Source organism: Phyllobates terribilis, unplaced genomic scaffold, assembly GCF_046119375.1.
Source record: "Phyllobates terribilis strain yellow unplaced genomic scaffold, ASM4611937v1 Scaffold_10__3_contigs__length_209671492, whole genome shotgun sequence".
NCBI classification, from domain to species: Eukaryota; Metazoa; Chordata; class Amphibia; order Anura; family Dendrobatidae; genus Phyllobates; species Phyllobates terribilis.
Window position 1 is genome coordinate 12,428,877 of NW_027362770.1, and position 26,124 is coordinate 12,455,000.

General features: G+C 45.3%; 1 protein-coding gene across 4 annotated transcripts in view; it reads left to right on the forward strand.

Annotated features, from left to right (window-relative positions):
- The window catches only part of LOC141164357 (RUN and FYVE domain-containing protein 1-like), a 496,863-nt gene that overhangs the window by 94,110 nt on the left and 376,629 nt on the right, over positions 1–26,124 (forward strand). For all 4 annotated transcript variants that reach the window (XM_073649492.1, XM_073649493.1, XM_073649491.1 and 1 more), the window contains 2 exons: positions 12,601–12,724; positions 16,267–16,328. In XM_073649492.1, the coding sequence (XP_073505593.1) occupies positions 12,601–12,724; positions 16,267–16,328 (186 nt within the window). The remainder of the gene's footprint in view (positions 1–12,600; positions 12,725–16,266; positions 16,329–26,124) is intronic.

Sequence of the window (26,124 nt, forward strand, 5' to 3'; positions counted from 1 at the left end):
CCCTCTCCCAGCCTTCTAAATGCTGCAATCGCTATTGATCGCAACATTTAGTGGGTTAAACAGCCTGGAGCAGTTCGGGTATTTCTCTTGGCTTTCACAGCCAGGGTTCAGCTTTCACTTGATACGTACCTATATGTCATTGGTAGGGAACTCCTTCTAGACCATGACTCATAAGTACTTCAAATGTCATGAAGGGGTTAATGTATTGTTGAAGGACTTTGAGTGGGGTCCTGAAGTTTTGTTTCAACTTTACTGCCGTGTTTTTACTGCTTGACACCTGTAAATGCAACATTTTTTTGTTCTTATCGGAATGTGAACAATGTATATTCAGACTGAAAACATTGTTTCCATGTATTTCTGAGTAAAGAAACCAGTGTGAAACAAATCAGAATGTGATAAACCTTAGATTTCTCAAGGCAGCCCTCTTTTACTCTGACTCCAGCTTTACACACCTATGGCTTTAGCTCAAGCAATTGTAACCCCTTCACGACCTTAGACATATCCATACGTCCAGGTTGGAAAGGACTTCCCGACGTTGGACATATGGATATGTCCTGGCGATTTTGCACGTGCGTGATCACTGCTGGGTGTTCAGCGAATCTGACAGCTGACACCAGACTCTCACTGCCAGGAGCGGTGCATGCGCTGTCTATACTGATTGCAGCATTTAGAAAGTAGGCAGAGTGAAGGAGCTCCTTCGATAGGCGCCCTCACGTGACGTCATCACAAGGGGCCGATATTTGCCATGGTGACCCGATGTAGTTATGATGACATCCAGGTCACCGGGGCTAGCAAGCAAGTTAAGCCAATGCTCAAAGCATGGTCTAACAAGCTTGTGTTAGCGCAGCACTGATAGTTTCTAAAGCACTCCAATGCTCGTGCATTAGTGCTTTATAACAGTGTTCAGAGCTGTGAAAATTCCATAGAGGTACTAGGTAAAAAAAAGAAAATTTTTTTTTTAATCAAATTGTGATTAAAAAAAAAAAAAAAAAAAAGCAATGAAATATTTTTTTTTGAATATTTGGTATTGCCGCTTTTAGAATGACCCGGCATATAAAACTGGCCGCTGGGGCGGATGTGCCATTGCTTAAAATGTCCGCTTGATAGGAAGTGCCCCGAGGTAAGATGGCCACTGGACAGGAAGTGACTTAGGGCATGTCTACATAAATGACAAGGTATAGGAAAGTAGGTCCATGCGGGCGTGGTGGTCCACGGACAGACAAGTAGTCATGCCAGTCTGGGTTCTGCGTTTGACAGACTGCGCATGTCCAGTGACGTGCCCCCTGGGGCCGTGGAGTACTCAGCGCCGGGCCGGTCGGTTCTTTTAGGATAGTCACGGTGGCGTGACCCAGTCCGTGGCCCCGGGCGGTCAATAACAGAGGGGAATAAAGTTTTGGGGATACAGTTTTGTGACGCCACTCGTGGTATGCGCCTACAGGTGGCCGCCGCTGCTGTTCAGATCCACTGGGGCCGTTTGTGACGCAGCAGAGATGGCTCAGCTCTCCACGGGTAGAGCTAGGCCCCAGGGCAGTTAAAGAGGTAGCTTTGTTGTTGGTGTAGTGCAAGGCAGGTGATGCAGCAATTTAGTCAAGGACACAGCAGGGTGCAGTCTTCAAGTTTTTACTCACAGTTCTTATGATGTTCCAGGTTACAACTGCCAGCAGGTTATAACAGCCCACCGAGTCCTGTGTCCTGTGGGGAAGTGATCCAGCCAACTCTCAGATAACTTGAGTGCACTTGATTGGGACCCCCTTCTTGTGTACCTTTCCTGGGTAGTCTCTCTGTCGTCTCTCTCTGCTCTGGCTCTCCTGCCCTGCGCCTCACACACAGTGTCCCGAGCCAGTGGCCACGGGCCTTGTCGGGCGACGTCCTCTCTGTCCCCTTGATCCTATATGGCCACCTTTTCAGCGACTGTGTGTTGTTTTGGTTACGGCACTTAGAGATACCGCAGCCTCCTGTTTGCTAGCTGAGTCTTGCCGTCCTCCACTAGTCTGGGGCCGGTCCCCTACTGCGACCTGATCTCTTCTCCCGACTACGGTCGGCGTGAATTCAGGCGTACGGGCGGACTCCGCAGTTCCTGTGCCCCTAGGATCCCTTCTCTGTCTCTAGAGCCCTTCTCTGACTCCCTCGCTCCTCTCTCCTACTGGGCCCCTCTGACTGGGCACTCACTCTGTCTGGACCATACTCCTCAACGGTTCTCACTCATTGGGCACTTTTAGATGCTTCTACCTGTCTTTTTATACTGTCTGTCATGTGACCCACGTCACTAACTGTCACTCTACATGGTCCCTTCTACCTTCAGACCTTCCTTGTGTGCTCTCCTAAACTACTTCCTCTACCTAGTTCCCTTCTCCAGACAGGGACAGGGACTGCTCTCCCTCAGAAGCAATCTCGCCCTTCGCTACTGGAGTGATGTGGTGTTGGATGTGGGTGTGTGGGTCCCAGACAGTGCTCCCTCCTTACCCGAGAGTGGGGTACCACACCTCTGGCTGAGATGCAGTACCGCTGTGGCGACTGGACCTGCAGGGGTGCCACCCCAGCTTTCTGGGGAACATGGAGGAGGTATGAACTGTTTGGGTGCGACCGCAAACGCAATACTTCTTCTCTCGCTAGGTCAATTTCTGTTTCTGGGCTGCCCCGATTTCTACTGCATCTAAAAAGGTGCGTGTGTAAGGTTATACAATCTCTTTTCTTCTATCTCTTGTAACAATGTACCCTCAGGGTATGGTGCGGTAATGCTAGCGTGTATGTTTAATCAAAATAATTTCAGCTCCAGGAATGTGGAGGAGAAAATGGTTTATCCCCTCTGAAGTCTAGGGAAAGGGGTTTCAACTACTTGTGACTCGGCAACCTTCTTGTGATATAGCTAGTACCAGTGGTTGAACACAGTGAGAACCCTTCATTTAAAACACTAGATGGTTATTAAAATCTGTCTATTTTCAGAACTGGGATTTTAAAAATTCAATCAGCTAAGCAAGTAACAGACAGATTTATAGTAAATTAACCACACTAAACATGAATTCTCAAGCCGCTGTATGAATCATATGCGTTAAAGCAAACACAATATTCACGCAAAAGAGAGTTTTTAAAGGGATAAGATTAACTCTTAACACTGCAATCCTGAATACATATCTAAGAACAGTTTGTTACCAATCTATCTTCCATCTTGCAAAGAGTGTATACAGAGTAAATTCAGAACTCACTATCTGCCAACCTGATGCTGAAATAACAAGTGCTACGCCGCCCTATCGTAAACCGTGCACATAATCAAGCAGGGAGACGGCAATCGCTTCAAAATCTAATGCAAGCCGGTCATTCCTCACTATCTGTCAACCTGAGTCTGATATTACAAGTTCTACACCCTGTAGGCACAGTGTACACGTCATAAAACAAGGAGCTACATCAATTTCAATCACATCACCACCATCTGCAAGTAACACTAACTGGGACCCATACCTTTAGCTAAGCAGATTACTGCAGGCTTGGAGTGATGATTACAACCACATCAACACCATCCAACCGTACAAACGGACGGGTACCTGACTGTAACCGGGACACATACCTTTGGCTAAGCAGTCTATTAAAACCACCAGTCTACCCCTGAGACTGATTCAGAGTAATTGAAATTACTGTAACCTTAAAATATTTCCCTTACTTTCCAACTCTACTCTTTTTCAGCTTGGCGGGCCGGCTACTGAAACAACATTCACATATACAAACAAACACAAATAAAGCAGACACTTAAGCAAACTATTTCACCGTTTTCTTTAAGCGCTAGGACTTGTCAGTTTTGGTCAATTATGTCCGAGCCTGACAGCCGACTGCCTCTATCCCTGCACGGAGACACGGAAGGGTGTTTAGGTAAGATAAATAATTTTCTTACCTGTTTTGGAGCTGCGCAGACTCCTCCCTCAAGTGTGGTCCATCCTGAGAGTAGAGATCCTGGCGCAGCTGCCGTCCCCCCGGATATCTCATCCTAGACCCACGTTTGGGCACCAACTTTTTTGGGCACACTATGGGTGCGTGGTCCTCTTAATTGTCTGCTGCCAAAATAGATATAAGGTGTACGTAAAACTGGTTGAATGATACCAGTGACTCCCAGGCTGGAGTCAAAAGCAAGTTTCATGTTTGTGTATCCTGCTTAATAAAGTTATATAGCAAATGATTTTGGGAGTTTACAATAGTGATTATCTTCATAATTATTGCCGACAGCTGCAAGCTACATTCATTACATTTATGATTCAAGATATCAATATATGTGGTCATTGTCCGTATCATTCTGTTACTGGTACCGACGCAATAAACTCTATTAGCAAAGTCAGAACAAATAAATTAGTCTAAACACCAGGTGACATGATTAAAAAGATTAGTGATCATCTTCTTTCTACGTGAACACTATGTTCCCAACTTAGGTGTGGAGTAGCGAGTGTCAGCTTTTTGTATATCTTCAATATATAGGTATCAATATGTATAACTTCGACATACATATTTTTATATCCTTAACAACTTCACCATAAAAAATAGTGAACTCTGCATCCCTGCGGAAGCTATACTTTTTACATTAGATGTGGAGTCACGCTATTCTAATATTGAACATCGAATAGGGTTATTGGCGGTTGACCATTACTTAAGCAGCGATACCTCTATCCCAGATCATCAGAGACAGTTTATATTGGATGGTATTAATTTTATACTTTGTCATAATGTATTTACATTTGAGGGTGCGACTTATCAGCATTTGAGGGGCGCTGCGATGGGCACCAAATTTACGCCAAGTCCCGAGCCATCAATAAATATTATTATGAAAAAAAACAAAACAATAAAAGTACACATTTGGTATCGCCGCATCCGAAACGACCCGACCTATAAAACTGTCCCACTAGTTAACCCCTTTAGTGAACACGGTAAAAAAAATATATAAACGAAGCAAAAAACAATGCTTTATCATCATACCGCCAAACAAAAAATGGAAAAACATGCGATCAAAAAGACGAATATAAATAAAAATGGTACCGCTGAAAACGACATCTTGTCCCGCAAAAAACAAGCCACCATACAGCTCCATCAGCCGAAAAATAAAAAAAAGTTATAGCTCTCAGAATAAAGCGATGCAAAAAAAATAATTTTTTCTATAAAATGGCTTTTATTGTGTAAAAGCGCCAAAACATAGAAAAACTATATAAATGTGGTACCGCTGTAAACGTACTGACCCGAAGAATAAAGCTACCTTATCAATTTTACCACACGCAGAACAGAATTAAAAAAAACAAAAAAACAATTCCTTAATTGTTGGTTTTTGTTTATTCTGCCTCCCAAAAATCTAAATAGAAAGCAATCAAAAAATGTCATGTGCCTGAAAATGGCACCAATACGTCAACTCATCCCGCAAAAAAACAAGCCGTCACATGACTCTGTCGGCCAAAATATGGAAAAATTATAGCTCTCAAAATATGGCGATGCAAAAACTAGATTTTACAAAAAATGCGTCTTTTAGTGTGTGACAGCTGTCAATCATAGAAACCCGATATGAATCTGGTATCGCTGTAATCGCACCGACCCCAAGAATAAAGATGTCTAATCACTTACACCACACGAGGAACGGCTTAAAAAATAAACTCTAGGGTTAGGGTTGTGCTAGGGTTAGGGCTGGGATTGGGGTTAGGGTTAGGCCTGGGGTTAAGCTAGGGTTGGGATTTTTTTCAAAAGAAAAAAAAGATGACGATATGGCGACTAGTGTTGAGCGCAAGTGCTCACTTTTTGAGTTTGCATCGGGTGCTAAGGAATGCACTGAGTATTGCGGGTGCTCAAGTGACATGCTCGAGTCTTCGCCCCATATGCTTTGCGGCCAAAAAAAACTCTCCGGGATTGCCTGCCATGCACGAGCGATCCCTGCATGTTTTTTTTTGGGTGTCTAATAACCGTGAAAGATGCGAGCGGGGATTTGAGCATGTCAATCGAGCACGCACAATACATGATGCATACCTGAGTACCCGATGCAAACTCAAGTAGCGAGCACTTGCGCTTAAGACTAATGACAACTTATTCAATATGATGACCTAATGTTATCAAATTCTGTCGTACCTCTGGGTTCAAAATGTTCACTATACCCCTTGATAAAATCCTTGAGGGGTGTAGTTTCCAAAATGGGGTCACTTGTGGGGGGTTTCCAAACGTGACATGGCGTCCGCTCTCAATTCCAGCCAATTTTGCATTCAAAAAGTCACACAGTGTTCCTTCCCTTCTGAACTCTGCCGTGCGCTCAAACACTGTATTTTCCCCACATATGGGGTATTGGTGTACTAAGGAGAAATTGCACAAAAGTTTTGGGGTCCATTTTCTCCTCTTACCCTTGTGAAAATAAAAAAAATGGGGCTAAAGTAACATTTTTTAAAAAGTTAAATGTTAATTTTTTACTTCCACATTCCAAAAATTCCTGTGAAGCACCTGAAGGGTTAATAAACGTCATATGATAAACTAAAGCTGAGTGGCCGACCCTGTTACCTCATTCTGCAGCCATCAATAGACAGTTTAATACTGGGGCAACCAGTGGAACATTTTTTTTATGAAACCCAGTAGCAAAAATTATTTTTAGCCCCAATTGCATGCATTTAAGTAAGAAAAAATGTCTACAAAGGTGGGTAACCCCCCTTCCCCATGGGCAGCACGGTGGCTCAGTGGTTAGCACTGCAGCCTTGCAGTGCTGGGGTCCTGGGTTCAAATCCCACTAAGGACAACATCTGCAAGGAGTTTGTATGTTCTCCCCGTGTTTGTGTGGGTTTCCTCCGGCTTCTCTGGTTTCCTCCCACACTCCAAAGACATACTGTAAGGCGGCGGTGTTCACACCATGCAGTAACTGAGGCAGTGACCCAAGCAAGTCCACCATAAACAGCTTTTATTTCAGCAACTCACGGGTTAACAGAAAGTCCTCCGGTTCGCAGCCGGGTTACCAGAAAGTCCATACACCATGGTTGCCGGGGACAACGGCCACGCCGGGCCTCTCAGAGCCTGACAGGTACAGAGCCTTCCCAGGCAGTGGTTCAGCCACCCTCAGTCCTGCTGAGCTAACCTGCTGTGCTCCCAGCAGGTTGCAACATAGAACAACACTAATAGTTAGTGCAGGAGTTTTAAAGGACCTGTGGCAAGAGCCACTGGAAAATCCGGGTTGGAGGGAGGAGGCCGCCCCACTGCCTCCTGTGACCTCCTCCAAGAAATGAAGGCCCTGCCGGGTTTTACTTACTCTGCCTTAGCCAGGTAGTCTGACCAGGTCATTGCTCACCTTCATTCCTGCATTGCAGCTGTGTGTGTGACTGCAATGCACTCCAATGGATTTAATAGGTCTCTGTACACATTCTGGGGGATATATAACGTCCCTCGTATACGATCCCGGTCACTGCCTCACATTTCCCCCCCCCTCTGTTCAAACTTGTGGGGTTGAACATTTGCCACCATACAGGGTGCCCGGGACAGGGCATCCTCGTTTGCTTGCAACTTCCCAGGGCAATGTTCTACAGAGAAACTGAAATTTTGCAGAGACAGGAACCACCTGGTGACTCGCGCATTCCTCTCCTTGGCATTCCTCATCCATACCAAGGGTGAGTGGTCCGTCACCAAGTGGAACTGACGCCCGAGTAAATAATAACGTAGTGATTCCAAGGCCCACTTAATAGCCAAACACTCCTTCTCTACCACGCTATAGTTTTTCTCTGCCGAGACAAGTTATCTACTCAAGTAGGTGACCGGGTGCTCTTCACCATTCACTTTTTGTTACAATACCGCCCCTAGGCCTACCTCCGAGGCATCTGTCTGTACAATGAAGGTTTCACTGAAGTTGGGGCTGATGAGGACCGGCTGTCCACACAGGGCCAACTTCATGGACTGAAAAGCTTCTTCTGCCTGAGGGTTCCACCGAACCATTACCGATTTTTTTTCCCTTCAAGAGATCGGTCAGGGCCGCCGTTCGCCCAGCAAAATTAGGTATAAACCGGCGGTAATACCCAAGGATGCCAAGGAACGCCCTCACCTGTTTTGTACTTGACGGTTTAGGCCAGTTTTTTATAGCCTCAACTTTATTGATTTGGGGCTTGATAGCTCCTCGGCCTATCACATACCCCAAATATCGGGCTTCCTCTATCCCTATCGCACATTTTTTGGGGTTTGCCGTTAACCCTGCGGCTCTGAGAGAATCCAGCACTGCCTGTACCTGTGATAGGTGCGTATGCCAGTTGGTGCTAAAGATGATAATATCATCTAGATACGAGGACGCGTACTCCTGATGAGGCTTGAGCAGTATGTCCATCAACCTCTGAAATGTAGCCGGGGCCCCATGTAACCCAAAAGGTAAGACCACATAGTGGTATAGACCCTCTGGAGTTACGAAGGCGGTCTTTTCCTTCGCCGAATCTGTGAGAGGTACCTGCCAGTAACCCTTGGTGAGATCGAGCGTGGTAAAGTACTGGGCCTGCCCCAGTCTCTCAATCAGCTCGTCCACCCTGGGCATTGGATAAAGGTCAAACTTTGACACTTCATTCAATTTCCGGAAATCGTTACAGAAGCGTAATGATCCGTCTGGTTTTGGAATCAGTACGATGGGGCTAGCCCACTCACTCCGTGATTCCTCTATGACGCCTAACTGAAGCATTTGTTTTACCTCAGCCGTGATGGCTTGCCTCCGGGCCTCGGGTACCCGGTACGGTCTTATTCGCACCCGTACCCCAGGTTCGGTGACAATGTCATGTTGGATAACCGTAGTCCTACCTGGTAGCTCTGAGAACACGTCGGTATTGTGCTGCACCAGCGAGCGAGCCTCCCGTCGCTGCTGTTTAGTGAGGGCATCACTTATCCTGACCTCCCCCCTCGGATGCTTCCCTGGCTGAAGGTGGAGAATTCTCTGGTGTTATGCCCGGGGTGACGTCTGTAACTAAACACTCTCGATCTTTCCAAGGCTTTAGCAGGTTTACATGGTAAAGCTGCTCAGGTTTCCTCCTTCCGGGCTGATACACCCGGTAATTTACCTCCCCCACTTTTTCTCGAATCTCATATGGTCCTTGCCACTTGGCCATGAACTTACTCTCGGCTGTGGGTACCAGTACTAACACCCGATCACCCTTGTTAAAAGTTCTGACTCTGGCTCTTTTATTATATGTGCGCCTCTGAGCTGCCTGGGCATCTAACAGATGCTCTTTCATGATGGGCATGACCGCCGCTATCCGGTCCTGCATACTAGCCACGTGTTCAATTATACTCCTATGCGGAGTTGGCTCTTGTTCCCATGTTTCTTTGGCTACGTCCAACAGACCCCTAGGGTGTCTGCCGTACAATAACTCAAAGGGAGAGAATCCTGTGGAAGCCTGGGGTACCTCATGGACGGCGAACATCAAATAGGGTAACATGTCCCAATCCCTTCCATCCTTAGAAACCACCTTTTTTAACATGGACTTGAGGGTTTTATTGAACCGTTCTACTAGCCCGTCGGTTTGAGGGTGGTACACTGAGGTGCGCAATTGTTTAATTTTTAGCAATTTGCATAGTTCGCTTGTCACTTTGGACATAAAGGGGGTCCCCTGATCCGTCAGGATCTCCTTGGGGAGTCCAAGGCGACAGAACATGGCAAACAGCTCCCATGCAATCAGTTTTGCCGAGGTGTGGCGTAGTGGTATAGCTTCTGGGTACCGAGTGGCATAGTCGACGACTACCAGTATATGTTGGTGTCCACGGGCGGATTTTACAATGGGTCCAACCAAATCCATTGCAATCCGTTCAAAAGGCACCTCTATCACTGGCAGAGGTACCAATGGGCTACGGAAACTTGCAGTGGGTGTGGTCAACTGACATTCGGGGCAGGATTCGCAGTACCTTTTGACCTCCGCGTAAACCCCAGGCCAAAAGAACCGCTGCAAGATACGTTCTAGCGTCTTTTTTACCCCTAAGTGTCCACCCAGCAGGTGTGAGTGTGCCATCTCGAGAATCGCCCGACGGTACGACTGAGGTGCCACTAACTGATCCACAACCTCGTCCCTGATCTTATCTATCCTATAGAGCAACTCACTGTTGATTATCATGCGTGGAAATACAGTATCAGCACCGGGCTGTTGAGCTACGCCATTTCCTCTAACATCCTTTCCCATGCCTGAGCCAGGGTGGGATCCTGTAGCTGAGCCGTCCCAAACGAGGCCCAGCTCGGGGATCGATGGGATCTCCTCGACCTCTCCTGCCAGCACCTCTAAGGGAAACCTATCGGGGTCACACTCTGTCCCTAGGTTGGACACCCCTACGGCAGGTTCCCCTGACTCTGTTTCGTCGTGTACAATGCCTGTAATACATTTTACCGGGGGAGAGTGGATTTTGTTTTTCCACAGAGTCCAGAACAGGGGCAAGTCTCTTCCCAACACAGTCCCATAGGGAAGAGTTTTTACCACCCCTACCACATGTTTTATTTCTCCACACGGCGTGGACAGGACTACCTCCTCAGTTGGGTACTCTCGGAGGTCCCCATGGATACACACAACCCCAACGGGCCGTTTACCGGGGTTGTCTCCTGCCACCAATGACCCATGTACCAAAGTCACAAGGCTCCCTGAGTCCAGGAGGGCCTCCGTGGGGTACCCATTAACCAGTACCTGGCATAGTTGGAGTTCACTGTCCTGGGATTCGGCGCTCGCTGTGCAGACGGTCTGGGCGTACATTGAGACCCGGCGGTCATATCCGCAGTCCATGGGTTCCGTAGTCAGGGGACAATTAGCAATCACATGTCCCAGCCCTTGACACCGCCAGCACCTAAGGGTGGTGATACTGTTAGGTCTTATGACAGTTTGGGAGGGAACCCGTCTCCTGCCACTCTCACTCCGGGGTTCCCCTTCAGCACGGGTAACATAGTAACATAGTTTGTAAAGCCGAATAAAGACTTGCGTCCATCAAGTTCGACCTGTTAGTTCTGTAATTGCTGACTGTCCCCAGCAGAGGGACGCGACCCCTTTCCCCAACTCCTGGGTTGGCAGGGATCGGCGTGACAGCCGAGAGGGGGCCGAGTCTCGAATGAAGTCCTGAGTAGCCGAGTAGCGCTCGACCAAACTGACCACCTGGTCGAGGGTGCCGGGGTCCCCTTGCCCCACCCAACGTTGGATAGCGACTGGCAGAGTCCTCACCAGCCGGTCAACCACCACCCTCTCCACTATCTGGGCTGGCGGCAAAGTCTCAGGTTGGAGCCACCTCTTTACCAGCTGCAGGAGGTCATAAGCCTGAGACCGGGCAGGTCGGGTCTCCACATAGGCCCACAAAAACACACGCTGAGCCCTCACGTATGTATTGACTCCCAGCCGGGCAAGGATCTCACCTTTGAGCCTCTGGTAGTCCCGGGCTTCCTCCTGACTGAGGTCGAAACAGGCCTTCTGGGCATCGCCAACCAAAAACGGAGCCACCACTTCCGCCCACTGGTCGGCTGGCAGGTTTTCCCGCTCTGCTGTGCGTTCGTAGATGGTAAGGAAGGCTTCCACGTCGTCCTCCGGTCCCATCTTCCTCAACGCTGAGCGAACCTTGTCCCGGGCGTCTCGACGTTCCGGGGCTGATGCCGTCGGCGTCTCCCGCAGGGCAGCAATCTGTTGCATCAACAGTTCATTTGTTTTTTGCTGCTGCCGTTGGAGATCCTGGTGCAGCTCCTTCTGTTGCCGTTGGAGACTCAGATACTGCTCCTGCTGTTGCCGCTGAGACTGCATCTGCTGCTGCTGGGTGAGTACCAGCTGCTTAAACAGCTCCTCCATTTTGTCCATGGGGTGGAACTGAAAGGTGGCAGGCCGAATTGTGGTTATGCAGCGGCCGGTGGGGTATGCCTCAGTCACTATGCCCGCATTCTCCACCAAGCTGTAAGGCGCCGGTGTTCACACCATGCAGTAACTGAGGCAGTGACCCAAGCAAGTCCAACATAAACAGCTTTTATTTCAGCAACTCACGGGTTAACAGAAAGTCCTCCGGTTCGCAGCCGGGTTACCAGAAAGTCCATACACCATGGTTGCCGGGGACAACGGCCACGCCGGGCCTCTCAGAGCCTGACGGGTGCAGAGCCTTCCTAGGCGGTGGTTCAGCCTCACTCAGCTGAGCTCCCAGCAGGTTGCAACATAGAACAACACTAATAGTTAGTGCAGGAGTTTTAAAGGACCTGTGGCAAGAGCCACTGGAAAACCCGGGTTGGAGGGAGGAGGCCGCCCCACTGCCTTCCTGTAGCCTCCTCCAAGAAATGAAGGCCCTGCCGGGTTTACTTAATCTGCCTTAGGCAGATAGCCTGACCAGGTCAATGCTTACCTTCATTCCTGCATTGCAGCCGCAGGTGTGTCTGTGACTGCAATGCACTCCAATGGTTTTAATAGGTCTCTGTACACATTCTGGGGGATATATAACGTCCCTCGTATACGATCCCTTTCACTGCCTCACAATACTGATAGGGAATCTAGATTGCGAGCCCCAATGGGGACAGCGACGATATTGTATGTAAATTGTCTGAATTGTAAAGCGCTGCAGAATATGTTGGCACTATATAAATAAATTAATAATAATGTTATCACTGTGTCACTGCTGTGACTAATGCGGTTTATTTTTGTTGTTTTGAACTAGTGACTTTTATGAGCATGAAGCTTTAATGATGGAGGAAGAAGGAGCTGTTATTGTTGGTCTTCTCATGGGACTTAACATGATTGATGCAAATCTATGCCTTAAAGGAGAAGATTTAGATTCTCAGGTAAGAGTACAAAAAATACATGGATTTTATGAATTTTAGCTCGTGCCATTTTAGGCCAAACAATTATAGTAAAATAAGCATGGATACTATTCACATGTTTATGATTTAAAAAACATAGCAGCAAAGAGGCAGGTGTGGGAGTGGTTGTTTTATGAGTATTTTGCACCTACCAATTCATGAAGGGGGTGGTCCCCTTTAAGTATAATTGTACATGGATAAACCTTATATAGGGCGCTAGTCACACAAACTGTAACCAGACACTCTGCACTTCATCTACTAGTGACCATACTATTAAATTAGGCGGGTTACCCAGCACTATATAAGTGCAACCCAACATGAACAGGCACCCCAGTTTTCAAGGCCAACAAAGATGGGTCTGGCTGCATTCTGCATAAAAATGAAAACGTGCAGTAAAATATAAATCATATGTATGAGGTATTGCTCGATATTTTGACCAAAATACGCAAGCTAGCAACCCACGTCAAGAATCCTCATTGTCTTGTGAGTACCTACACGAAATTAAAAAGCAAAAACAGCAAAAGGGCACAAAAAAAGTAAAAAAAAAAAAAAAACTCAACTGAAAAAAAAAAAGCAACCGTATTTACCAACACCGGTCAGAAAACTAATTCACTACAGCAGCCCCCCACGATAACAGCGGAGGCAACACAGGTGCAAACTACTGATGAAATAACCACTCCCACACCCACCATTTTATGGAAGGGGTGGTCACCTAGAAGTAGAAATGTACATGGATAAGCTTATGTATTCACCACACTGTCAGCAATACATTTATTATTATATTCCTATAAATGATTAAGCATCATATTAATTAATTTTGTGATTTGGAAGATTTATGAATATTCTCTTAAAATGAGTTGGTAAAACTGGTACACACATTTGCTAGGCATGTTGGACAGTTAGTTTCTTCTACCTTACATCACCTTGTTGCTGGTATGCTTGAAAGTACACAACATTTATAAATTTGCCTTATTTTAGAAGTCCATGTAACTGTGCCCTGTTTCTGCACACTTTAAGGTGTTTTAGGATAGAATTCTGGTATAAAATCTTAATGAATATAACCCTTCTTAATGTTGAAAAGTTGCACATTTTCTTTGCGTAACTCGCAAATTGAGAACATTTTTTTACAACTTTTGGGGTTTACATGCCAGTCTTGGCCATCTCCTCCAAAATGTATGCAGCATGGACAGGACAACGTGTGGCTAAGCCTACCCATTTAATTCATGAAAAGTTACACATTTTTGCAACAATGTATTCCAGTCCTTGACTAGAGGACATTTCTGCACTTGTAAGATGCACCGAATTTATAAGGTGGCATGCGTCTTAATGAGTCAGTGAACAGAGAGGCTGATGTAAGATGTGCCTAAGACTGACATGCACAACTCCAGTCGTAATGAGCCAGGGCCATACTATGTGGTACATATGTTGTATTTCACTTTTCTACTGCATTTTTACTAGTAAATCTTTTCCTATGTTTTACCTCCTGGACTTTTTATTAAACTTTTCACTATTGCTTTATTTTAAAGGGAACCTGTCACATCAAAAAATGCTGTTTACATACAGATATAGGGTTAAATCTGCAGGTTAATAGTGTTCTGAATTTGCCCGGTGCCCGCACGTAAAGTTCATTGCCTCCCGGCAGCAGGAATCTATTTCCCCCTGCAGAAATCGGGTTATAGAGAGCCGTGCCTGTAACCACGCCCCTGGCACTGACTGACAGAAGCTCAGCATTAGGGACGGCTGTCAATCAGTGCTGGGGAGCGACAGCGGCGGAGGAGTGGGGCACAGGAGACAGTAGCCAACTGCTGCATCCTACACTGTTCCCGCTGTTAAAGAAAATAAATATTCACTGCTCCCCACACCCATGAATATTAATTTTCCTTAATAGCGCGCACACTGTACCCACAGCGCAGCTCCTACTGCAACTCTGCGGTCATATGTGCCCGCTATTAAAGACAATGAATATTCACTACAACCCACTCATGGGTGTGGAGAGTAGTGAATATTCATGCTCTTTAATAGCGGGCACACGAGACTGCAGAGCCGCAGCAGGAGCCGCACTGCGGGTACAGTGTGCGCGCTATTAAGGTGAGTGAATGGTCACTGCTCCCCACGTCCATAGTCCTGGCGTGGGGCGCAGTGACTATTTTGGCACAGCATCTCAATGTGAGGGCGCATGGCAGTGACGTCATGCCCGGCTCACACAGTGAGATCAGTGTCGGCAGCAGAGCAGGATGCAGCGCTGTTGCAGAGAGGGGAGTATAATTATTATTTTTTTGTATGTGCAGTGTGATGGAGATCAGGGGGTGTCAAGCATACCAGGAAGAGGGATGAGGGGTGCCAAGCATACCAGGAAGAGGGATGAGGGGTGCCATACATACCAGGAAGAGGGATGACGGGTGCCATGCATACATTCCAGGAAGAGGGATGACGGGTGCCATGCATACATGCCAGGAAGAGGGATGACGGGTGCCATGCATACATACCAGGAAGAGGGATGACTGGTGCCATGCATACATACCAGGAAGAGGGATGACTGGTGCCATGCATACATACCAGGAAGAGGGATGACGGGTGTCATGCATACATACCAGGAAGAGGGATGACGGGTGTCATGCATACATACCAGGAAGAGGGATGACGGGTGCCACGCATAGCAGGAAGAGGGATGACGGGTGCCACGCATAGCAGGAAGAGGGATGAGGGGTGCCACGCATAGCAGGAAGAGGGATGAAGGGTGCCACGCATAGCAGGAAGTGTGATGAAGGGTGCCACGCATAGCAGGAAGTGTGATGAAGGGTGCCAAGCATACCAGGAAGAGGGATGAAGGGTGCCATGCATACCAGAATGAGGGGTGCCATACATACCAGGAAGAGGGATGACGGGTGCCACGCATAGCAGGAAGAGGGATGACGGGTGCCACGCATAGCTGGAAGAGGGATGACGGGTGCCACGCATAGCAGGAAGTGTGATGAAGGGTGCCAAGCATACCAGGAAGAGGGATGAAGGGTGCCATGCATACCAGAATGAGGGGTGCCATGCATACCAGGATGGGGGATTGGGGTGCCATGCATATCAGGATGGGGATGAGGGCCACGTATAAAAGGAAGGAGGCAGACATATATACCAGGATGGGGGATATTAACAGAATTGGGGGACATTACCCCTATAACAGTGTCAGCAGCAGACCCCCTGCCCCTTAACAGTGCATCATGACCACATTTTTTGCTAAAAATTTTTTTTCTATTTTCCTCCTCTAAAACTTAGCTGCGTCTTATGGTTCGGAGAATCTTATAATCCGAAAATTATGGTAAGTGCCGGTACTGAGCATGTTCAGAACACAATTAGCAAGCAGATCAAAGCAATATTTGCAGGTTAATAGTTTTTTTTTCACATGTTCTGTTTAAAGAGGGTTTTCTTTTTGACTTTTTTACTTTTGTATACACATTTGTGTTTCTTTTTTTTTTATTTCTGTACTTTTTATTTTGTTTTGTTTTTCTTGTTTTTTTCTTTTGCTGTTTTAGGTGGGCATCATTGACTTTTCTTTCTGTCTCAAGGATGTACAGCTAAATGATAGTGAAAAAAAGTATGTATTACAATTGATTTTCTTTTCCATGACTAAACAGGTTTTCTAATATTGTATAAAATTTTTTTTGCTTAACTCCTTGATGAAGCTAATTTTGACCTTAATGACCATGCTCCATTTTTCAAATCTGACATGTCATTTTGTGTTAACATTAACTCTAGAATGCTTGAACATCCCAGTGATTCTGAGATGCTGTGTTTTCTTGATAAATTTTCCACTAAAAGAGTACAATGTAAGTCATTCATTTTGGTAAAAGCTGTAAAACTTATTGACATTTAATGAAAGTTTGGAAAAATTTGCAATCTTAAAACTTAATCATCATATTACTAAAGTAGATAAATAACATTTGCCATATGTCTAATTTGTCAGTATCGTTTTTCTAATGTTTTTTATTTTGTTATGATGTTAGAATGTTTTGGTTTTTTTTCAAGAAAATTTCAGAATATTTTTTTTTCAAACCTATTTGGTTTTGAAGTGTCTTTGAGGGGCCTATATATTGGAAAAGCCCTGGAAGTTCTACCATTTTAAAAACTGAAATAACAGAGGGAAGCGGGGTAAGGAGAAGTCAACTCACCACTTGTATCATCACTTCCAGTCAAGTTGGAGTCCTCGCAGGGAGCCGTCCCAGTCCAGGACGTATATCAAAATGAAAAAAAGGAGTAGTTCTTCAGCGATGTAAAAAATGGTAGTTTTATAAATCCTTTGTAAAATTGAAAACAGCATCTTTATTATTCCAATTTTAAAAATAGTATGATAGCAATGGCCACCACAGAAAATGCATTAAACACATCCAACGTGTTTTTAATTTTAAAAACTGCACCCTGCAAATTTATTCTAAACTGCTGTCAGAAAGTTTAACACTTTCAATGCTACACAGGAATTATACCAAAATATTTTTCTCCAGTAAAATACTGCTTTAGCCCAAAATCTTTCATTTTTAAAAGTGTTAATTGGAAAAATTGGACCAAAATTTATTATATAATTTCTCTGTTGTTTGGGAACAAGGCAGGGCTCGGAAGAGAACAACAGGTACCCAAACAGCAGAAACCCCCACCGGTAACCTCATTTTTGTTAAACTCTTTTTATTGAAGATTATACCAGGGTTGTGGAGTCTGAGTCATGGAGTTGGAGTCAGTGTCCATTTTGGTGGAATCTGTGTTGGAGTCTGTTTAAAATGGACCAACTCCTAAAATATGTAATAAATTGGGTACAGTAGTTCATTGCAGTATGTGCTGTAAATTTTGTCATAAGAATTTGGGAAAGTTCTGAAATGTCCTATAAATGTCTGTACTGGTCCTGATCTAAGGATCTCTCTGCTTTTAGTTGAGATGAATCTGTGCTGCACTTCATGTACTTGCTCAGTAGTGAGGCAGTGCTATGGAGTCTGAGGCAGAAGTCAGGGAAATTGAGGAATCCGAGTCTGAGGTTTGGCTTACCGACTCCACAGCCCTTGATTACAGAGGTGTATCTAGGTTTTCTGGCACCTGGGGCAAGAATTCAGTTTGGTGCTCCCCACCCCCAACCACATATGCGATTTGCACACTTATTCACGTGCCGACGAGCTGCTCTTCCTAATTCTCTTAATTTTCAGTGAAAAACCGAGAAGTAGGAAGAGATGCTCGTTGTCACATGACCGTAAGTATGAAAATCGCATATGATTGAAGTGGCCATGTGATGACTGCTGGAACCAGCAAGCAGACTTGAACCCTGACAGTGAGGATATTACATGCTGTTAGGATGGGCATGCTACAGTGTTTAATTTTATAATTAAGGGGCTTATCCAGGTTTGAGATGAAAGTCTGCAGTCACTCTTTGTGACTGCAGGCTTCTGAATTCTCACACCGCATGCACTGCACACTTTTAGGATTCTTCTTTGCCGGTGGCAAGAGTGGACGGTCATGTCAACATACTTCTGGCCACATCGCTCCTCATACTGTGTCCGTGTGCATATCCCCACTCGCTCCTCATACATTCCCTCTCTTTGCTTCCCATTCTGTGTCTGCAACCATCCTCCCCTCATACATCCCCCCCACTCACCATAATGTGTCTGCACCTGTCCTTCCCTTGTTCCCCAAACTTGTTGTGAAGAATATTGAAGACATAATCCTATGTCAACAATTGTGCCCTGTTTGGCGGGGGATTATAGAGGTCTACAATGTACAGCTGTAATCGGACACTTCTGCAGCTAAAGAAGAAGGGAGGGATTTGAGGAACAGTGAGTGACAAAACCCCCACCTTCTGCTGTGGAGCTGCCACAGGAAGATCCCCCTGCTGTGGACCCCAGCCATGGGGCATAGCCTTTGTGTCAGACAAGTATAATTCATTACCGAGTTATGGGAATACGATACATCCCAGTGATACACCAATTAGATTTTTGGACTCACACGAACAGGAGGAATGTCACCCTAGCATCCAGCACAGTCTAGCGCATAGCGAAGGCGAGACCCCTGGGCCACTGTGTTTGGTCTCCCTGCTTAGCAGGGTCCCGACTAGATCAGATAACACCAGAACCGGCTCCCTATGACCGTCCATTAAGGAATTATAGCTCATTGCAGTTTTTAGAGTTTGTAGCTGAGAGAGACCAGGGGTGGAGATTTAGGTCCAGTCAGGGGGAGGAGGGGGAGTGACCCAGAGGGGTTAAGAGCTCCAGCAGCCCTAGCTAAGTGTCTTTTTTCCTGGGAGGTCGCGACGACACATCGTGTGGGAGAAGTCCTGCAACAAAGGGGACCACCAGCCTTCCATGTGGCAGCTCCTCCCCCGCAAGCCAGGCCTTCCATCTGACTGGTAACTGACTCTTACTATCTACTTTGTCTTTTGTACCACTACTATTGTGTTTGCATCCCGGACCGTTATGTATGTATAACCCTTATGTATATAGTGTATTGTCTAGTGTGCCCTAAAGGCGATTAAATATATAATTTAACCTTGGGCTGCTCTTTTATCTCGATCCACGAATCCTCTTGTCCGTTGTTTGGTCCAACGAACCTGCTACCGGGGCTGGTTCCTGGCCTGATATAATCCCCCGTTCCTTGCGGGAATTATATTTAATAGGAACTGGTGGCAGCTCTACCAGGCCGACAAGGTTCTGCTTCACTGGGGCTAGTGAAGGGACCGCTCAGCCTGTCCGGGGTGTGAGCGAGTGTGGTGCCACGTCAGTGACTGAGTGGGCCACCTCTTCTCACTCCTGGTGCCTTCATGTACCCTTGTAAACAGGGGGAGACTGTGTAGAACTGTACCAATCTGACCTTACGTGTCCCCGAGGGGGTGCGGAACGTCACGTTGGTGCATAGGGCAGATCCGTATCACGTGTTCTTCTGACGTAACTGTCATGTTAGGCGGGTGGCGAGGTGTGGATCCTTCATAAGTGGTGGCAGCCGTGGAATTCTGCAGGATCTCTCTGGTGCCATTCATCACAAAAACTATTTTATAGAAATAAGAATTATTTTTGCATCGCCATATTTTGATTATGCTGTTTTTATTTCTGAGCTGATGGTGCTGTATGGGGGCTTTCTTTTTGCAGGACAAGGTGACGTTTTTATCAATACTACTTTTGCTTGCATTTGACTTTTTTATTGCGTTTTATTCCACTTTTTGAAAAGCATAGGTTTTGCCAATTTTTTTTTTTCAGTGTACACTGAAGGGGTTAACTAGTGTCACAGTTTATAGATCAGGTCGTTCTGGACAAAGCAATACCAAATATGTTAAATGTGTACTTGTTTGTTTTTACATAAATATACCTATTTATTGGTATAATACTTTTTTTATTTTGTGATTTTTTTTATTTTTATTTTATTTTATTTATTTTTTAAAAAATATTGTTACTACTTTTTTAATAGTCTCTCTATGGAACCTTGACTTTTGTAACTGCGATCGATCGTTGGTATAATGCATTATAACTGTCAGTGTTAAACTGACAGAAGCCTCTTAGATCATACTCCTGGCATGGATACTCTAGCTGGCAGACTTTGATGTAGTCATGTCTACCTCGGGTTACCATGATGACGTTCTGCAGCCCGCAATGACGTCGTCTGGGTGCCGATTGCGTGGGAGAGGGAGCCCCCTCCCTCTCCCAGCCTCGTAAATGCTGCAATTGCTATTGATTTAGGAGGGTTAAATGGCCCAAGATGGTGCGGGCATTGCTTATAGCTGTGATTACTACATCGCGGCTAACACTTACGCCAAGCTCCCGGGGACGATCGTGTAGGCACATATCCTGTGCCCACATGATCACCATGACGTACAGTACAGACCAAAAGTTTGGACACACCTTTTCATTTAAAGATTTTTCTGTATTTCCATGACTATGAAAATTGTACATTCACACTGAAGGCATCAAAACTATGAATTAACACATGTGGAATTATATACTTAACAAAAAAGTGTGAAACAACTGAAAATATGTCTTATATTCTAGGTTCTTCAAAGTAGCCACCTTTTGCTTTGATGACTGCTTTGCACACTCTTGGCATTGTCTTGATGCGCTTCAAGAGATAGTCACCGGAAATGGTCTTACAACAATCTTGAAGGCATTCCCAGAGATGCTTAGCACTTGTTGGCCCTTTTGCCTTCACTCTGCGGTCCAGCTCACCCCAAACCATCTCGATTGGGTTCAGGTCTGGTGACTGTGGAGGCCAGGTCATCTGGCGTAGCACCCCATCACTTTCTTTCTTGGTCAAATAGCCCTTACACAGCCTGGAGGTGTGTTTGGGGTCATTGTCCTGTTGAAAAAGAAATGATGGTCCAACTAAACGCAAACCGGATGGAATAGCATGCTACTGCAAGATGCTGTGATAGCCATGCTGGTTCAGTATGCCTTCAATTCTGAATAAATCCCCAACAGTGTCACCAGCAAAACACCTCCACACCATCACACCTCCTCCTCCATGCTTCACGGTGGGAACCAGGCATGTAGAGTCCATCCGTTCACCTTTTCTGCGTCGCACAAAGACACGGTGGTTGGAACCAAAGATCTCAAATTTGGACTCATCAGACCAAAGCTCAGATTTCCACTGGTCTAATGTCCATTCCTTGTGTTCTTTAGCCCAAACAAGTCTCTTCTGCTTGTTGCCTGTCCTTAGCAGTGGTTTCCTAGCAGCTATTTTACCATGAAGTCCTGCTGCACAAAGTCTCCTCTTAACAGTTGTTGAAGAGATGTGTCTGCTGCTAGAACTCTGTGTGGCATTGACCTGGTCTCTAATCTAAGCTGCTGTTAACCTGTGATTTCTGAGGCTGGTGACTCGGATAAACTTATCCTCAGAAGCAGAGGTGACTCTTGGTCTTCCTTTTCTGGGGCGGTCCTCATGTGAGCCAGTTTCTTTGTAGCTCTTGATGGTTTTTGCAACTGCACTTGGGGACACTTTCAAAATTTTCCCAATTTTTCGCACTGACTGACTTTCATTTCTTAAAGTAATGATAACCACTCGTTTTTCTTTACTTAGCTGCTTTTTTCTTGCTGTAATACAAATATTAACAGTCTATTCAGTAGGACTATCAGCTGTGTATCCACCTGACTTCTGCACAACACAACTGATGGTCCCAATCCCATTTATAAGGCAAGAAATCCCACTTATTAAACCTGACAGGGCACACCTGTGAAGTGAAAACCATTTCCGGTGACTACCTCTTGAAGCTCATCAAGAGAATGCCAAGAGTGGGCAAAGCAGTCATCAAAGCAAAAGGTGGCTACTTTGAAGAACCTAGAATATAAGACATATTTTCAGTTGTTTCACACTTTTTTGTTAAGTATATAATTCCACATGTGTTAATTCATAGTTTTGATGCCTTCAGTGTGAATGTACAATTTTCATAGTCCTGAAAATACAGAAAAATCTTTAAATGAGAAGGTGTGTCCAAACTTTTGGTCTGTACTTTACATTTACGTCTAGGTTGAAACCCCTTTCTGACCATTACGTAAACTTACGACAAAGCTCTGAAGGGGTTAATAGTTATGCACGTGAGCTCACTATATGCCATAGGTGTGTTCAAACTATTTAACATTGTTAGGCTTGCTGCGATGTTAACCCCTTCCCGACATTTGAAGTGTATGGAAGGGAAGGACTTCCTGACCAATTCAGTATATAAATGTCATGTCAATCGCCTGCACATAGCGAGCTTTGCGCGGACTATCACTGCTAGGTGTTCAGCGAACATCACAGCTGATAGCTGGCACTGCTTCCAGCAGTTTAAATGCTGCGATCTATCGCATTTAGGGAGTAGACGGAGGGGGCACTCAAGGTCGTCAAGACGACACCCCTATCACCAGGCTAGCAAGATTGTTAGACCATGCTCAGAGCATCGTCTAACAAGCTTGTGTGAAAACAGAACTGACATTCTCAGAACTCTGATCAGACTAAGTAAAAAATATATAAAAATGTTAAGATTAGTATTCTGCTCCTGCTGTGTCCTGGTGTAAAAATAAGAATAAAATAAAAAAATCCTTCTACTCACCTGTCTGAAGAGGTTCCCCTCCTGTAATCCACCTGACCCCTCGCGCCGAGGAGCTGGGGAGAGTTACTCACTGCAGCAAGCGGTGTCCTGTCACTCTCTGAGCACAGCGCAAGCAGGGGACAATGATGAGGGCAGCGTTCAGCACCCGGAGTTTGGGAACAGTGCTAACTGTACAGTGATTGATGTGCTGTGAGAAAAAAATGGCATGTCAGCGTGTTTTACCTATGGACACATGGTCCGTGGAAACACACTGTCATGTGCACAGACCCATTAATTTGAATGGGTCTACTTGTGTTAGTGTCTCCAGTACATGTGGAAACGGACACCACACATACTCAAAACACTGACGTCTGAAAGGTGCCGTAGGCCACAGCCTCACGATCAGTATTTTTTCTCAGGAGTGGGAGCCAAAACAAAGTGATGGACATTCAGAGAAAAGATATAATAGAAACAAGTCACCAATTCTGCATTTATCACCCACTCCTGGTTTTAGCTCCCACTCCTGACAAAAAATACTGACCAAATACTGAAAGTGGGGCCGTGGCCTCACTGTCACACTAATTAATCCCTTCAGAGAAAGCTGGAAAAATAAACAAAAAACAAAGCAAAAAAATTATGCTTTTTCATCATACCGCTGAACAAAAAGTGGAATAAAACGCCATTAAAGGAGCAAAAGTCATTGTGTTATCGCTGAAAATGTAATTTCGTTCTTCAAAAAACAAACTCACAAAGCGACTGTGATACAGATAGTCAGACGTTCCGAGGTCAATACCAAGAGAGCCCATAGACCAAGGGAAAAGACAGATGTGCAAGTCAGGTCACAGTCCAGGGTCAGGCAGCAGTAGATCAGAACACCGAACAACAGAATGAGGCAAACACCAGGAAGCATAAACTATGTCTGGCAGGGAACAGGGGCAGTCAGCTCAGTTAAATAGCTTGGGCAATCTCCAGAACATGGAACACCTGGAGACTGCCCTGCAAATCCTAGTCAAAGATTGTACAGCTGAGCTGTCAATCAAAGCACAGAGAGCCCGACTTGCAACTCACAGGATTGGACAGCCAAGCAGTCCATCAAAACACAGCAAGACACCCAGTTCAATAGGACAGCATAGCAATCCCACACAGAATGCAGGAATTGTGACAGTACCCTCTCTTCAATGGGGAGCCTCCGAACCCCCAGGTTTCCCAGGAAACCTACGATGGAAGGCCCTGACTAGACGATCGGCGTTTACATCTCGAGCAGGGACCCAGGATCTCTCCTCTGGTCATTAACCTCTCCAATGAATGAGGTATTGGAGGGATATATGGACTTTCCGAGAATCAACAACCTTTTGCACTTCAAACTCCAAACGGTCATTGACGGAAACTGGCGAAGATGGAGATGAAGGAGGCAAAACGAAAGGGACAAACTCTTTTAGCAGAGATTTATGGAATACATTTGGAATGCGAAAAGACAGAAGGAGTTTTAATCTGAAGGCCTCTGGGCTAACTGCCTCCAACGTCTCATATGGACCAATAAACTTAGGACCCAACTTTGCTGGTGGCACTTTCAATTTAATATTTTTGGAAGAAAGCCATACCTTATCACCAGCTTTGAATATGGGGCCCCCTGAACGTTTCCTATCAGTCTTACTTTTCTGGCGATGCTGGTCTACCCCAATATTCTTCTGAATATCCCTCCAGACATCCCCAAGTTTCTGTATGACAACCTCTACTCCTGAACAACTAGAATTATTGAGAATTCACCAAAATGAGGATGAAAACCATAGTTGCAAAAAAATGGTGAGGTTCAAGTAGACTGATTAACCTGACTGTTAAAGGTGAACTCAGCAAGAGGTAAGACTGAGGACCAGTCCTCCTGCTGACACGCAATGAAGCCTCTAAGAATTTGCTCCAATGATTGATTGGTCCTCTCTGTCTGACCGTTAGTTTCAGGATGATAAGCAGAGGAAAATGACAGGTCAATCCCTAATCTTTTACAAAACGCTCTCCAGAATTTGGAGACAAATTGCACCCCCCTATCGGATACAATGTTCGAGGGAATGCCATGCAATCTTACCACATCATTGATAAATAACCAGGAAATCGTCTCAGCATTAGGTAACCCTGATAACGGAACAAAATGAGCCTGTTTAATCGATCAACCACTGCCCAAATAACGGTTTTCCCACAAGACAAAGGCAAATCGGTTATGAAATCCGCAGACAAATGAGTCGATGATATTTCTGACAAACTTTAGCGCATGCGCAAACCTCACAAGAGGATACAAAACTATTAATGTCATTAAGCATAGATGGCCACCAAAAGTTTCTTCATATAGCCTTCTAAGTAGCAGTGACGAAGGGGTGACCACTGAAGATAGTCATGAAACTCTTGCATCAAACGTAATCTTAGATACACAGATACAAATAATTTAGATCCAGGAGTAGCGGAAGGAGCCGACGACTGGACTTTGCAAATCTCAGCTTCCAATTCTGAGGACACCATCAAAATTACTATACCCTTAGGAAGAATGGAGGAAGAAGGTTCTGGAGGAGAAAAAGACTCAAGGCTGAGTGACAGAGCGTCAGCTCTAACACTCTTAGACCCTGGTCTGAACGTGATGGAAAAATTGAATCTAGACAAAAAATAAGGACCACCTGGCCTGTCTAGGGGTTAAACTTTTAGCAGATTCAATATAAGCCAGATTCCTATGTTCAGTCACAACCGTGACCTGATGAGTCGCTCCATCCAAAAATGCCTCCATTCTTCAAAAGCTAACTTTACAGCAAGCAGCTCACGATTTCCAACATCATAGTTTCGCTCAGCAGATGAAAATTTCCTAGAAAAAAATGTTCAGTACAGACCAAAAGTTTGGACACACCTCATTTAAAGATTTTTTTGTATTTTCATGACTATGAAAATTGTACATTCGCACTGAAGGCATCAAAACTATGAATTAACACATGTGGAATTATATACTTAACAAAAAAGTGTGAAACAGCTGAAAATATGTCTTATAGTCTAGGTTCTTCAAAGTAGCCACCTTTTGCTTTGATGACTGCTTTGCACACTCTTGGCATTCTCTTGATGAGCTTCAAGAGGTAGTCACCGGAAATGGTTTTCACTTCACAGGTGTGCCCTGTCAAGTTTAACAAGTGGGACTAGTACTGAATAGACTGTTAGAATTTGTATTATGGCAAGAAAAAAGCCGCTAAGTAAAGAAAAATGAGTGGCCGTCATTACTTTAAGAAATGAAGGTCAGTCAGTGCGAAAAATTGGGAAAACTTTGAAAGTGTCCCCAAGTGCAGTTGCAAAATCCATCAAGAGCTACAAAGAAACTGGCTCACATGAGGACCGCCCCAGAAAA